This window comes from Centroberyx affinis, unplaced genomic scaffold (assembly GCF_046629955.1).
Source record: "Centroberyx affinis isolate AG114_WGS23_722 - 3 ecotype Tasmania unplaced genomic scaffold, CSIRO-AGI_Caff_v1 ptg004058l_1, whole genome shotgun sequence".
Lineage (NCBI taxonomy): Eukaryota > Metazoa > Chordata > Actinopteri > Beryciformes > Berycidae > Centroberyx > Centroberyx affinis.
This window is the reverse complement of record NW_027281852.1, coordinates 1-12,014: the sequence shown is the minus strand read 5'-3', so window position 1 is coordinate 12,014 and position 12,014 is coordinate 1. Positions and strand designations below refer to the sequence as shown.

Genomic DNA, 12,014 nt, shown 5'->3' with positions numbered 1-12,014 from the left:
ACACAACATCACGGTGCTACGACTACAATCACTACCTAACCCTAACTACCCCACCTTCATCATCGTCATCATCACAGTAGTGCATTAAGAACATTGTGTGTGTGTGTGTGTGTGTGTGTGTGTGTGTGTGTGTGTGTGTGTGTGTGTGTGTGTGTGTGTGTGTGGTGTCAGTGTTCGTTGGGCATGTGTCGGATGGTGTGGAAGATCCAGTCCATCTTGGTGCTCCAGCCTCCGTGATGAGCGTCGTTCATCTGCTTCGTGAAATACTCCAAGGCTTCCTGCTGGGTCTTCTCTGAGAGACAGACAGGCAGGCAGACAGACAGGCAGACAGACAGACAGGCAGGCAGACAGACAGACAGACAGACAGACAGACAGGCAGGCAGACAGACAGACAGACAGGCAGGCAGACAGACAGACAGGTAGACAGACAGACAGACAGGCAGACAGACAGGCAGACAGACAGACAGGTAGACAGACAGGTAGACAGACAGACAGGTAGACAGACAGACAGACAGGTAGACAGACAGACAGACAGGCAGACAGACAGGCAGGCAGACAGACAGGCAGACAGACAGACAGGCAGGCAGACAGGTAGAGAGAAGAGGTAGAAGGATGTGAGTTGTGTTCTCAGAGTCAGAGGGAGAGCAACAGGATTCGCAGCCCGGCACCTTAAAGGTAAAACATGTAACATTTCTGCATTAAAATATCTAAAAACAACGAGACCTTAGTTATATATTTTGTGAGTTGAGTTCTTACATTATCCCAAATGTTTCCAACAATGTTCAAACCCAGAGAAATCCATCATTTTATTCAAGTCAGATGTCCGGACATTAAAACTTTTCCAGCCGACGACTTTCTTACTGTTTCAGATCACGTCACTAAATCTTTTAACCAGATGAAGGATTTTAGTCATCGGACGTCTGGAAAACCCCCCCCCCCCGCTGATTTTCAACGTGAAACTGCTTCATTCAGTATTTTTACCGGTTTAATGAGTTCGGGATCCTGAGCTAAAAATAAAACGGCAACGGTGGTTGTTTAACAATGAAGACTACAACTCCCATGATCCCACGCTGCTCCACGACATCATCAAACTCCGTCTTTTTGTTATTGTTTTGATTGAGAGACCCACCCCCGGTGAAAGTACCAGAATGCATTGCGAGTCTGTCGCCACCTGGCCGTTACCTAGCAACCGAGCCGTAACCCTTCTGTGGTTTTATAATGATGACATCATCCTCTTCTTCACCAAACCTCGTTTACTAATGCGAGTAAATAAACTTTTTTTGGCACCAAAAAGACATCAAGCTATTCTAAAGATGTTTTCTTTTAACTGCTAATTCATAACTAATTATAAATGCATGTTTTGTTATGCTAATTTGAGCTCATTAACTCTAACATGAACATGTCTGTCTGTTGGTCAGGAAGGTTTTTATCTCTAGCTGCAGGTTATACGGTTCAGAGCTTATTGTAACGTGTTTTCTGTTTAATGTCGGCTAGTGACTCATATAGGCTCTGAAGGAATATTGGTAACTCGTCAGATGTGAGCTGAAACATTTGTTTATGAGACTGAACGCAGACGCAGGCTGATGATGAATTAAGAGTCTGAATTCACTCATTCATCATGTGATTTACTGCTGATTAGTGCACTATAGAGCAGAGCTGTATAGAGAAACACAGAGGAGGGACCAGAGATCCAGTCCAGTCACAGCCTCAGTGTGTCTGTGATCTGTGAGCAGAGTCACTGACAGACAGACAGATGAAGACGGGGGCGTGGCTATGTCTCGGTCATGTGACTCGCCATTCGGAGTGTCGCAACAGTTGAATGACCTGAACCGCTCCAGAGAGCCAGCAGCTCAGATGAGGAACCAAAGACGTCCAGATCTGACCGAAGGTGTCTAAAAGGTTTGACTAAAAATATCCAGGAGCCGGATCCACCAAAGTGTTCTTAAGATAGATCTTAAGAAATGACATAAGAGGAAATTTGAGGAAGTTCTTAAGAAGGCAATTCCTCAATATTTTCTTAGTAACAGTCTCATTTCTCATTTCAACTTAAGAACTTCTCACAATAGGGCCTGAATTCATTCTGGTTAATAAACTTTAGGCTTACTGCCATTGAGGCTAGGAGACAAGGCTAGGAGGCTAGGAGACAAGGCTAGGAGGCTAGGAGACCTGGCTAGGAGGCTAGGAGACAAGGCTAGGAGGCTAGGAGACCTGGCTAGGAGGCTAGGAGACAAGGCTAGGAGGCTAGGAGACAAGGCTAGGAGGCTAGGAGACGAGGCTAGGAGGCTAGGAGACGAGGCTAGGAGGCTACCCAGCTAGCAGGGAACAACATTGGCTAACGTTACCTACAAGTTCTAATAATGTTTTAAAGAAAACATTTTAATCTAGCGTTCAAAGAATGTTTTGGGAATGTTAGGGCATAATGTTCTGACAATGTTATCACTGTTATCACATGTTAAGAAGGTTATCACCAAACATTTTTAGAATGTTTTTAGAAAACGTTATCCCAGAACATTCTGGGAACAAAACAAAATTCCCACTGAAAACGTTTTAAGAATGTCAGGGCCTGATGTTCTGACAATGTTAGCAAAAACATTTCATGAATGTTATCACAAAACACTTTTACATTGTTTTTAGAGAACGTTATCCGAGAACATTCTGGGAACAAAAAAAAAACTTCCCGCTGAAAACATTACTAGAACATTGTAGGTAACATTCTCAGAACGTTTGTAGAACAGAACATTTCTAGCTGGGTAGGAGACAAGGCTAGGAGACAAGGCTAGGAGACGAGGCTAGGAGGCTAGGAGACGAGGCTAGGAGACAAGGCTAGGAGGCTAGGAGACAAGGCTAGGAGGCTGGGAGACAAGGCTAGGAGGCTGGGAGACAAGGCTAGGAGGCTAGGAGACAAGGCTAGGAGGCTAGGAGACAAGGCTAGGAGGCTAGGAGACAAGGCTAGGAGACAACCCAAAGTGCTGCCATCTACAAAACAATTGTGGAAAAACCTATTTAGAGCAACTAGAGCAAAGATTTAAACATTGGTTGCTCTTAACTGTAAAATTTGCATCTTATTTCCAACAGACATGAGACAGAGGCCTACCTGGCCCTACACCAAATAAAGCTTTACAATAAATGTTCATCTTAATGTTAGGTGTAGGGGAACCTATGAAGACTTTGAACTATAACCTACTTGTCTAAAATGTGTTTAAATATATGATATTAGAGGCTTACCATCTGCCTGTCTGTCTGCCTGCCTGCCTGTCTGTCTGCCTGTCTGCCTGCCTGCCTGTCTGCCTGCCTGTCTGCCTGTCTGTCGGTCTGCCTGTCTGCCTGTCTGCCTGTCTGTCTGCCTGTCTGTCTTACCCAGAGCCAGGGTTTTCCTGAGGTAGGCGATGTCGTCGAAGCTCTGCAGCTCGGGCATCCCGCAGCCCAGCAGGAGGGAGAACAGGTTGATGAACAGACTGGCGTGTTGACGGATGGCCAGGTAGGCTTTATAACACATCTCCTGGAACCTGAGAGACAGACAGGCAGGCAGAGAGACAGACAGGCAGGCAGAGAGACGGACAGGCAGGTGGAGAGACAGGTAGACGAAGACAGAAGAGGAGAGGAGAGAGTTTTGCAGGTAAGTGAACTCTCCTTCCACCATCAGTGACAATATCGGCATTTATGTGTGTGTGTGTGTGTGTGTGTGTGTGTGTGTGTGTGTGTGTGTGTGTGTGTGTGTGTGTGTGTGTGTGTGTGTGTCACCTCTCGAACTCCTTGGTCCTTGGGGACTCCTGGACTCCTTTGCTGATGACGATGAGGAAGTCCTGAGTCAGAACGAAGGGAACCCGCTCCCGCTTGTACCCGAACTTCTTCTTCTTATGGTCCAAGAAATGACCGAAGTCTATGTGGAACAACTGGAGAAGAAGAAGAGAGAGTGTGTGTGAGTGTGTGAGTGTGTGTGAGTGTGTGTGTGTGTGTGTGTGTGTGTGAGTGTGTGAGTGTGTGTGAGTGTGTGTGAGTGTGTGTGTGTGTGTGTGTGTGAGTGTGTGTGAGTGTGTGTGTGTGTGTGTGTGTGTGTGTCACCTGTCCGTTCTCCTTCACCATGATGTTGGAGTTGTGCCGGTCTCCGATTCCCAGGATGAACGTCGCTACACAGTAACCTGCACAGGACCTGGTGAACAGGTCTATGGCTCTGTCATACCTGAGAGACAGACAGGCAGACAGACAGGCAGTTAGACAGACAGACAGACAGGTAGACAGACAGGTCGATTGCTCTGTTGTACCTGAGAGACAGACAGGCAGACAGACAGGCAGACAGACAGACAGACAGACAGGTAGACAGACAGGTCGATTGCTCTGTTGTACCTGAGAGACAGACAGGCAGACAGACAGGCAGACAGACAGACAGACAGACAGGTAGACAGACAAGTCGATGGCTCTGTTGTACCTGAGAGACAGACAGGCAGACAGACAGGCAGACAGACAGACAGACAGACAGGTCGATTGCTCTGTTGTACCTGAGAGACAGACAGGCAGACAGACAGGCAGTTAGACAGACAGACAGACAGGTAGACAGACAGGTCGATGGCTCTGTTGTACCTGAGAGACAGACAGGCAGACAGACAGGCAGACAGACAGGTAGATAGACAGGTCAATGGCTCTGTCATACCTGAGAGACAGACAGGCAGACAGACAGGCAGTTAGACAGACAGACAGACAGGTAGACAGACAGGTCGATTGCTCTGTTGTACCTGAGAGACAGACAGGCAGACAGACAGGCAGACAGACAGACAGACAGACAGGTAGACAGACAGGTCGATTGCTCTGTTGTACCTGAGAGACAGACAGGCAGACAGACAGGCAGACAGACAGACAGACAGACAGGTAGACAGACAAGTCGATGGCTCTGTTGTACCTGAGAGACAGACAGGCAGACAGACAGGCAGACAGACAGACAGACAGACAGGTCGATTGCTCTGTTGTACCTGAGAGACAGACAGGCAGACAGACAGGCAGTTAGACAGACAGACAGACAGGTAGACAGACAGGTCGATGGCTCTGTTGTACCTGAGAGACAGACAGGCAGACAGACAGGCAGACAGACAGGTAGATAGACAGGTCAATGGCTCTGTCATACCTGAGAGACAGACAGGCAGACAGACAGGCAGTTAGACAGACAGACAGACAGGTCGATGGCTCTGTCGTACCTGAGAGACAGACAGGCAGACAGACAGGCAGTTAGACAGACAGACAGACAGACAGGTAGACAGACAGGTCGATTGCTCTGTTGTACCTGAGAGACAGACAGGCAGACAGACAGGCAGACAGACAGACAGACAGACAGGTAGACAGACAGGTCGATTGCTCTGTTGTACCTGAGAGACAGACAGGCAGACAGACAGGCAGACAGACAGACAGACAGACAGGTAGACAGACAAGTCGATGGCTCTGTTGTACCTGAGAGACAGACAGGCAGACAGACAGGCAGACAGACAGACAGGTCTATGGCTCTGTCGTACCTGAGAGACAGACAGGCAGACAGACAGGCAGTTAGACAGACAGACAGACAGGTAGACAGACAGGTCGATTGCTCTGTTGTACCTGAGAGACAGACAGGCAGACAGACAGGCAGACAGACAGACAGACAGACAGGTAGACAGACAGGTCGATTGCTCTGTTGTACCTGAGAGAGAGACAGGCAGACAGACAGGCAGACAGACAGACAGACAGACAGGTAGACAGACAAGTCGATGGCTCTGTTGTACCTGAGAGACAGACAGGCAGACAGACAGGCAGACAGACAGACAGACAGACAGGTCGATTGCTCTGTTGTACCTGAGAGACAGACAGGCAGACAGACAGGCAGTTAGACAGACAGACAGACAGGTAGACAGACAGGTCGATGGCTCTGTTGTACCTGAGAGACAGACAGGCAGACAGACAGGCAGACAGACAGGTAGATAGACAGGTCTATGGCTCTGTCATACCTGAGAGACAGACAGGCAGACAGACAGGCAGTTAGACAGACAGACAGACAGGTCGATGGCTCTGTCGTACCTGAGAGACAGACAGGCAGACAGACAGGCAGTTAGACAGACAGACAGACAGACAGGTAGACAGACAGGTCGATTGCTCTGTTGTACCTGAGAGACAGACAGGCAGACAGACAGGCAGACAGACAGACAGACAGACAGGTAGACAGACAGGTCGATTGCTCTGTTGTACCTGAGAGACAGACAGGCAGACAGACAGGCAGACAGACAGACAGACAGACAGGTAGACAGACAAGTCGATGGCTCTGTTGTACCTGAGAGACAGACAGGCAGACAGACAGGCAGACAGACAGACAGACAGACAGGTCGATTGCTCTGTTGTACCTGAGAGACAGACAGGCAGACAGACAGGCAGTTAGACAGACAGACAGACAGGTAGACAGACAGGTCGATGGCTCTGTTGTACCTGAGAGACAGACAGGCAGACAGACAGGCAGACAGACAGGTAGATAGACAGGTCTATGGCTCTGTCATACCTGAGAGACAGACAGGCAGACAGACAGGCAGTTAGACAGACAGACAGACAGGTCGATGGCTCTGTCGTACCTGAGAGACAGACAGGCAGACAGACAGGCAGTTAGACAGACAGACAGACAGACAGGTCGATGGCTCTGTCATACCTGAGAGACAGACAGGCAGTCAGACAGGCAGTCAGACAGACAGACAGGTAGACAGACAGGTCTATGGCTCTGTCATACCTGAGAGACAGACAGGCAGACAGACAGGCAGTCAGACAGACAGACAGACAGACAGGTCGATGGCTCTGTCATACCTGAGAGACAGACAGGCAGACAGACAGGCAGTCAGACAGACAGACAGACAGGTCGATGGCTCTGTCGTACCTGAGAGACAGACAGTCAGACAGACAGGCAGTTAGACAGACAGATAGGTAGACAGACAGGTCGATGGCTCTGTTGTACCTGAGAGACAGACAGGCAGACAGGCAGTTAGACAGACAGACAGACAGGTAGACAGACAGACAGGTAGACAGATAGATAGTTAGACAGGTAGACAGTTAGACAGATAGACAGGCAGACAGACAGACAGACAGACAGACAGGTAGACAGACAGACATGTAGACAGATAGATAGTTAGACAGGTAGACAGTTAGACAGATAGACAGACAGGCAGACAGTCAGACAGACAGACAGACAGACAGGCAGACAGGCAAACAAAGTGTTCCACTCTGGTTCTGAACCAGCTGGGTCTGGTTCTTCTGGGAGGAAAGATCAAATCAAAGCAGAGAGACAAGAAAGACCAGGAGAGACCAGGAGAGACCGGGATGATCCGCGAAGTCCGGATTCTAACCCAGAACGTTCCACTGACACGGTGTGCACCTTAGCCCAAGGTTCTGATGTTCTGTAGTCTTGTGTGTTCAGGTTCTACGGTTATATACTGTGTGTTCAGGTTCTGAGGTTCTATAATGTGTGTTCAGGCTCTGAGGTTCTATAATGTGTGTTCAGGCTCTGAGGTTCTATAATGTGTGTTCAGGCTCTATGGTTCTAGTGCTGTGTGTTCAGGCTCTGAGGTTCTATAATGGTGTGTCCAGGTTCTATAATTTTGTGTGTTCAGGTTCTACAGTTATATACTGTTGTGTGGTATACAGACAGGTAGTCAGTCAGACAGACAGACAGGCAGACAGACAGTCAGACAGACAGGCAGACAGACAGGCAGACAGTCAGACAGACAGGCAGACAGTCAGACAGGCAGACAGTCAGACAGACAGGCAGGCAGACAGACAGACAGTCAGACAGGCAGACAGACAGTCAGACAGACAGGCAGACAGACAGGCAGACAGTCAGACAGGCAGACAGTCAGACAGGTAGACAGATAGATAGTTAGACAGGTAGACAGTTAGACAGGTAGACAGTTAGACAGACAGACAGACAGACAGTCAGACAGACAGACAGGCAGACAGGCAGACAGGCAGACAGGCAGACAGACAGACAGACAGACAGACAGGCAGACAGACAAGCAGACAGTCAGACAGGCAGACAGTCAGACAGGTAGACAGATAGATAGTTAGACAGGTAGACAGTTAGACAGACAGACAGACAGACAGTCAGACAGACAGACAGGCAGACAGGCAGACAGGCAGACAGACAGACAGACAGACAGACAGACAGTCAGACAGACAGTCAGACAGACAGACAGGCAGTCAGACAGACAGTCAGACAGTCAGACAGGCAGACAGACAGGCAGACCCACCCCTCCCCCCGGTTCTTGTCCTTGATCCAGTGGTGCAGGGTGTTGGAGTTGAACTGCAGCGCCCCCTTCAGGCCTCCTTTGCACTGGATCTGCATGATGGTGAAGCTGTTCTTCACCACTTCTATCAGGCCCACACAGTCTCCTATAGAGAGGCAGCCGTACGGGAGCATGCTGCACACACACACACACACACACACACACACACACACACACACACACACACACACACACACACACACACACACACACACACACACAGACACACACACACACACACAGACAGAGACCACACACACACACACAGACAGAGACCACATACACACACACACACACACACACACAGACAGAGACCACACACACACACACACACACACACACACACACACCACACACACACACACACACAGAAACAGAGTACATTAAGGTTTTATAGTGTTGTGGTAAGGTTCTGGGGTTCTGTGAGGTTGTGTGTTAAAGGGTAACTTCGGTATTTTTCAACCTGGACCCTATTTTCCCAACTGCGGGTGTCTAAGAAACTAATGGGGACAACAATTTTTGGAATTGGTCCAGTATTGAGCGAGATCTCTTCAGCCGGCAGCCGTGAAACAGGCTGCAGGGTGATCCGACGGGCAAATGAACCGTCAATGTACGTCCACTAAAGAGCTTGTTTTTGCCACTGACTGGCTCAGATTGTTATTATAAGTGTCTGACAACAGTATGGAAAGGACCCTATACAGAAATGAAACGTACTTCCTTACCTTTAGCTTGATCCCGTCTGTGTGTAACCAAGTCTCGCCCAAGTCCCGCGAGAGCTTAGTTGTTGCAGGAAGTCACCTGTGGAAACGTGAGTGAGAGTTGGAGAGAGGAGTGCCACCGGGAGGAGTTTGTTGTGTTGGAGTACAGAGATCGTAGCTCAGTGTTATCTAAAAGATCTAAATAAAAAAAATAAAAAAAACAATGGTTCGTGTTTGCGCATTTCCGAATTGTGCCAACAAAATGTGGCGCAACACTTCGCGCAGCTTTCACAGACTGCCTTTGTTGGATAGTGACCCGCTGAAGTTGTGGCTTGTTGTGCTACAAATGGATGCCGACACTCCTGTCCATACGCTGCGCCTTGCAGACCATCGGGTCTGCAGTGACCATTTTGACCGGGATGACTACAGCCAGCCAAAGAGGAGACGAAATCCTATCCCAAAGCACTTTTTCCTAAAGAAAAATGTTGTCCCAAGAGTGGAGAGACCTGCTGCAGACAGAGTGGAGGTAAAGTTATTAGCTAAAGTTATTGCGTTGTCCTGGCATCAGTACACACGGCAAAAACAATCACTAAACTAGAAAGCCACTCGGAGAGCGCAGACCTCCGCCAAGGTTCATGCTATTATTGTTTGTTCGTGAGTCGGATCCAGATCCGCTCCAAAATGTAATGGGTTCTTCCTTGGCCCATGCTACACCCTTCCACCAAGTTTCATGAAAATCGGGCCAGTATTTTTTCCGTAATCCTGCTGACAGACAAACAAACAAACGGCACCGAAAACATAACCTCCTTGGCGGAGCTAGCCAGTAGTATGTGTAAAATAGCCTATCAACTGAGTCATGATTGATTATAAAATATGTATATAGATTCATTTCCCCTTTTCAGCAGTTGACATTCATAATAATACAATAAGTGATATCAACAAGCTGAAATTATCTGTGTAATATTGTTGCCAAAAGTGTGTGCGTGGTGTAAAAATGTCATATTTATGCTTATCTATTATACGACCTATAAGACCACTTTTATGCCTACATTTGTATATCCTATACATTAGCAGATATCATAGAGATACTTACTGGCAATGAATGATGATGGTAGCTCTTCAATGAGTAGGAGCTCTTCATCCGTATACTCTGGCTCAAATAAATACGGGCCGCCATCGAATTCAAAGGCCTCTTCCACGTTGTCGAAATCAGGTAAATATTCAGCCATGACTTAGAAAATCTTTTAGATAACACTGAGCTACGATCTCTGTACTCCAACACAACAAACTCCTCCCGGTGGCACTCCTCTCTCCAACTCTCACTCACGTTTCCACAGGTGACTTCCTGCAACAACTAAGCTCTCGCGGGACTTGGGCGAGACTTGGTTACACACAGACGGGATCAAGCTAAAGGTAAGGAAGTACGTTTCATTTCTGTATAGGGTCCTTTCCATACTGTTGTCAGACACTTATAATAACAATCTGAGCCAGTTAGTGGCAAAAACAAACATTTTAGTGGACGTACATTGACGGTTCATTTGCCCGTCGGATCACACTGCAGCCTGTTTCGCGGCTGCCGGCTGAAGCGATCTCGCTCAATACTGGACCAATTTCAAAAATTGTTTTCCCCATTAGTTTCTTAGACACCCGCAGTTGGGAAAATAGGGTCCAGGTTGAAAAATACCGAAGTTACCCTTTAATGTTCCGAGGGTCTATAGTGTTGTGTGTTAAGATTCTGTGGCTCTAAAGTGTTGTGTGTTAAGGTTCTGACGTTCTATAGTGTTGTGTTAAGGTTCTGAGGTTCTATAGTGTTGTGTGGTAAGGTTCTGAGGTTCTATAGTGTTGTGGTAAGGTTCTGAGGTTCTATAGTGTTGTGGTAAGGTTCTGAGGTTCTATAGTGTTGTGGTAAGGTTCTGAGGTTCTATAGTGTTGTGGTAAGGTTCTGAGGTTCTATAGTGTTGTGTGGTAAGGTTCTGAGGTTCTATAGTGTTGTGGTAAGGTTCTGAGGTTCTATAGTGTTGTGTTAAGGTTCTGAGGTTCTATAGTGTTGTGGTAAGGTTCTGAGGTTCTATAGTGTTGTGTGGTAAGGTTCTGAGGTCTATAGTGTTGTGTTAAGGTTCTGAGGTTCTATAGTGTTGTGGTAAGGTTCTGAGGTTCTATAGTGTTGTGTGGTAAGGTTCTGAGGTTCTATAGTGTTGTGGTAAGGTTCTGAGGTTCTATAGTGTTGTGTGGTAAGGTTCTGAGGTTCTATAGTGTTGTGTGTTAAGATTCTGTGGCTCTAAAGTGTTGTGTGTTAAGGTTCTGACGTTCTATAGTGTTGTGTTAAGGTTCTGAGGTTCTATAGTGTTGTGTGGTAAGGTTCTGAGGTTCTATAGTGTTGTGGTAAGGTTCTGAGGTTCTATAGTGTTGTGGTAAGGTTCTGAGGTTCTATAGTGTTGTGGTAAGGTTCTGAGGTTCTATAGTGTTGTGGTAAGGTTCTGAGGTTCTATAGTGTTGTGTGGTAAGGTTCTGAGGTTCTATAGTGTTGTGGTAAGGTTCTGAGGTTCTATAGTGTTGTGTTAAGGTTCTGAGGTTCTATAGTGTTGTGTTAAGGTTCTGAGGTTCTATAGTGTTGTGGTAAGGTTCTGAGGTTCTATAGTGTTGTGTGGTAAGGTTCTGAGGTTCTATAGTGTTGTGGTAAGGTTCTGAGGTTCTATAGTGTTGTGTTAAGGTTCTGAGGTTCTATAGTGTTGTGTTAAGGTTCTGAGGTTCTATAGTGTTGTGGTAAGGTTCTGAGGTTCTATAGTGTTGTGTTAAGGTTCTGAGGTTCTATAGTGTTGTGTGTTTAGGTTCTGAGGTTCTATAGTGTTGTGTGTTTAGGTTCTGAGGTTCTATAGTGTTGTGTGTTTAGGTTCTGTGTTTCTAAATTGTTGTGTGTTAGGGTTCTGAGGTTCTATAGTGTTGTGTTTAGGTTCTGTGTTTCTAAATTGTTGTGTGTTAAGGTTCTGAGGTTCTATAGTGTTGTGTTTAGGTTCTGTGTTTCTAAATTGTTGTGTGTTAG

At 47.1% G+C, this 12,014-nt stretch overlaps 1 protein-coding gene across 1 annotated transcript; it reads right to left on the bottom strand.

Annotated features, from left to right (window-relative positions):
* Positions 1-167: 167 nt before the first annotated feature.
* Positions 168-9,106, bottom strand: LOC139663622 (phosphatidylinositol 4,5-bisphosphate 3-kinase catalytic subunit alpha isoform-like). The gene is made up of 6 exons (XM_071542344.1): positions 8,999-9,106; positions 8,241-8,411; positions 4,063-4,180; positions 3,742-3,893; positions 3,358-3,506; positions 168-292 (listed from the first exon to the last, which is right to left on the bottom strand). The coding sequence occupies exons 2-6, from the start codon at positions 8,408-8,410 to the stop codon at positions 168-170; spliced, it is 714 nt and encodes a 237-aa protein (XP_071398445.1). The 5' UTR covers position 8,411; positions 8,999-9,106.
* Positions 9,107-12,014: the final 2,908 nt, after the last annotated feature.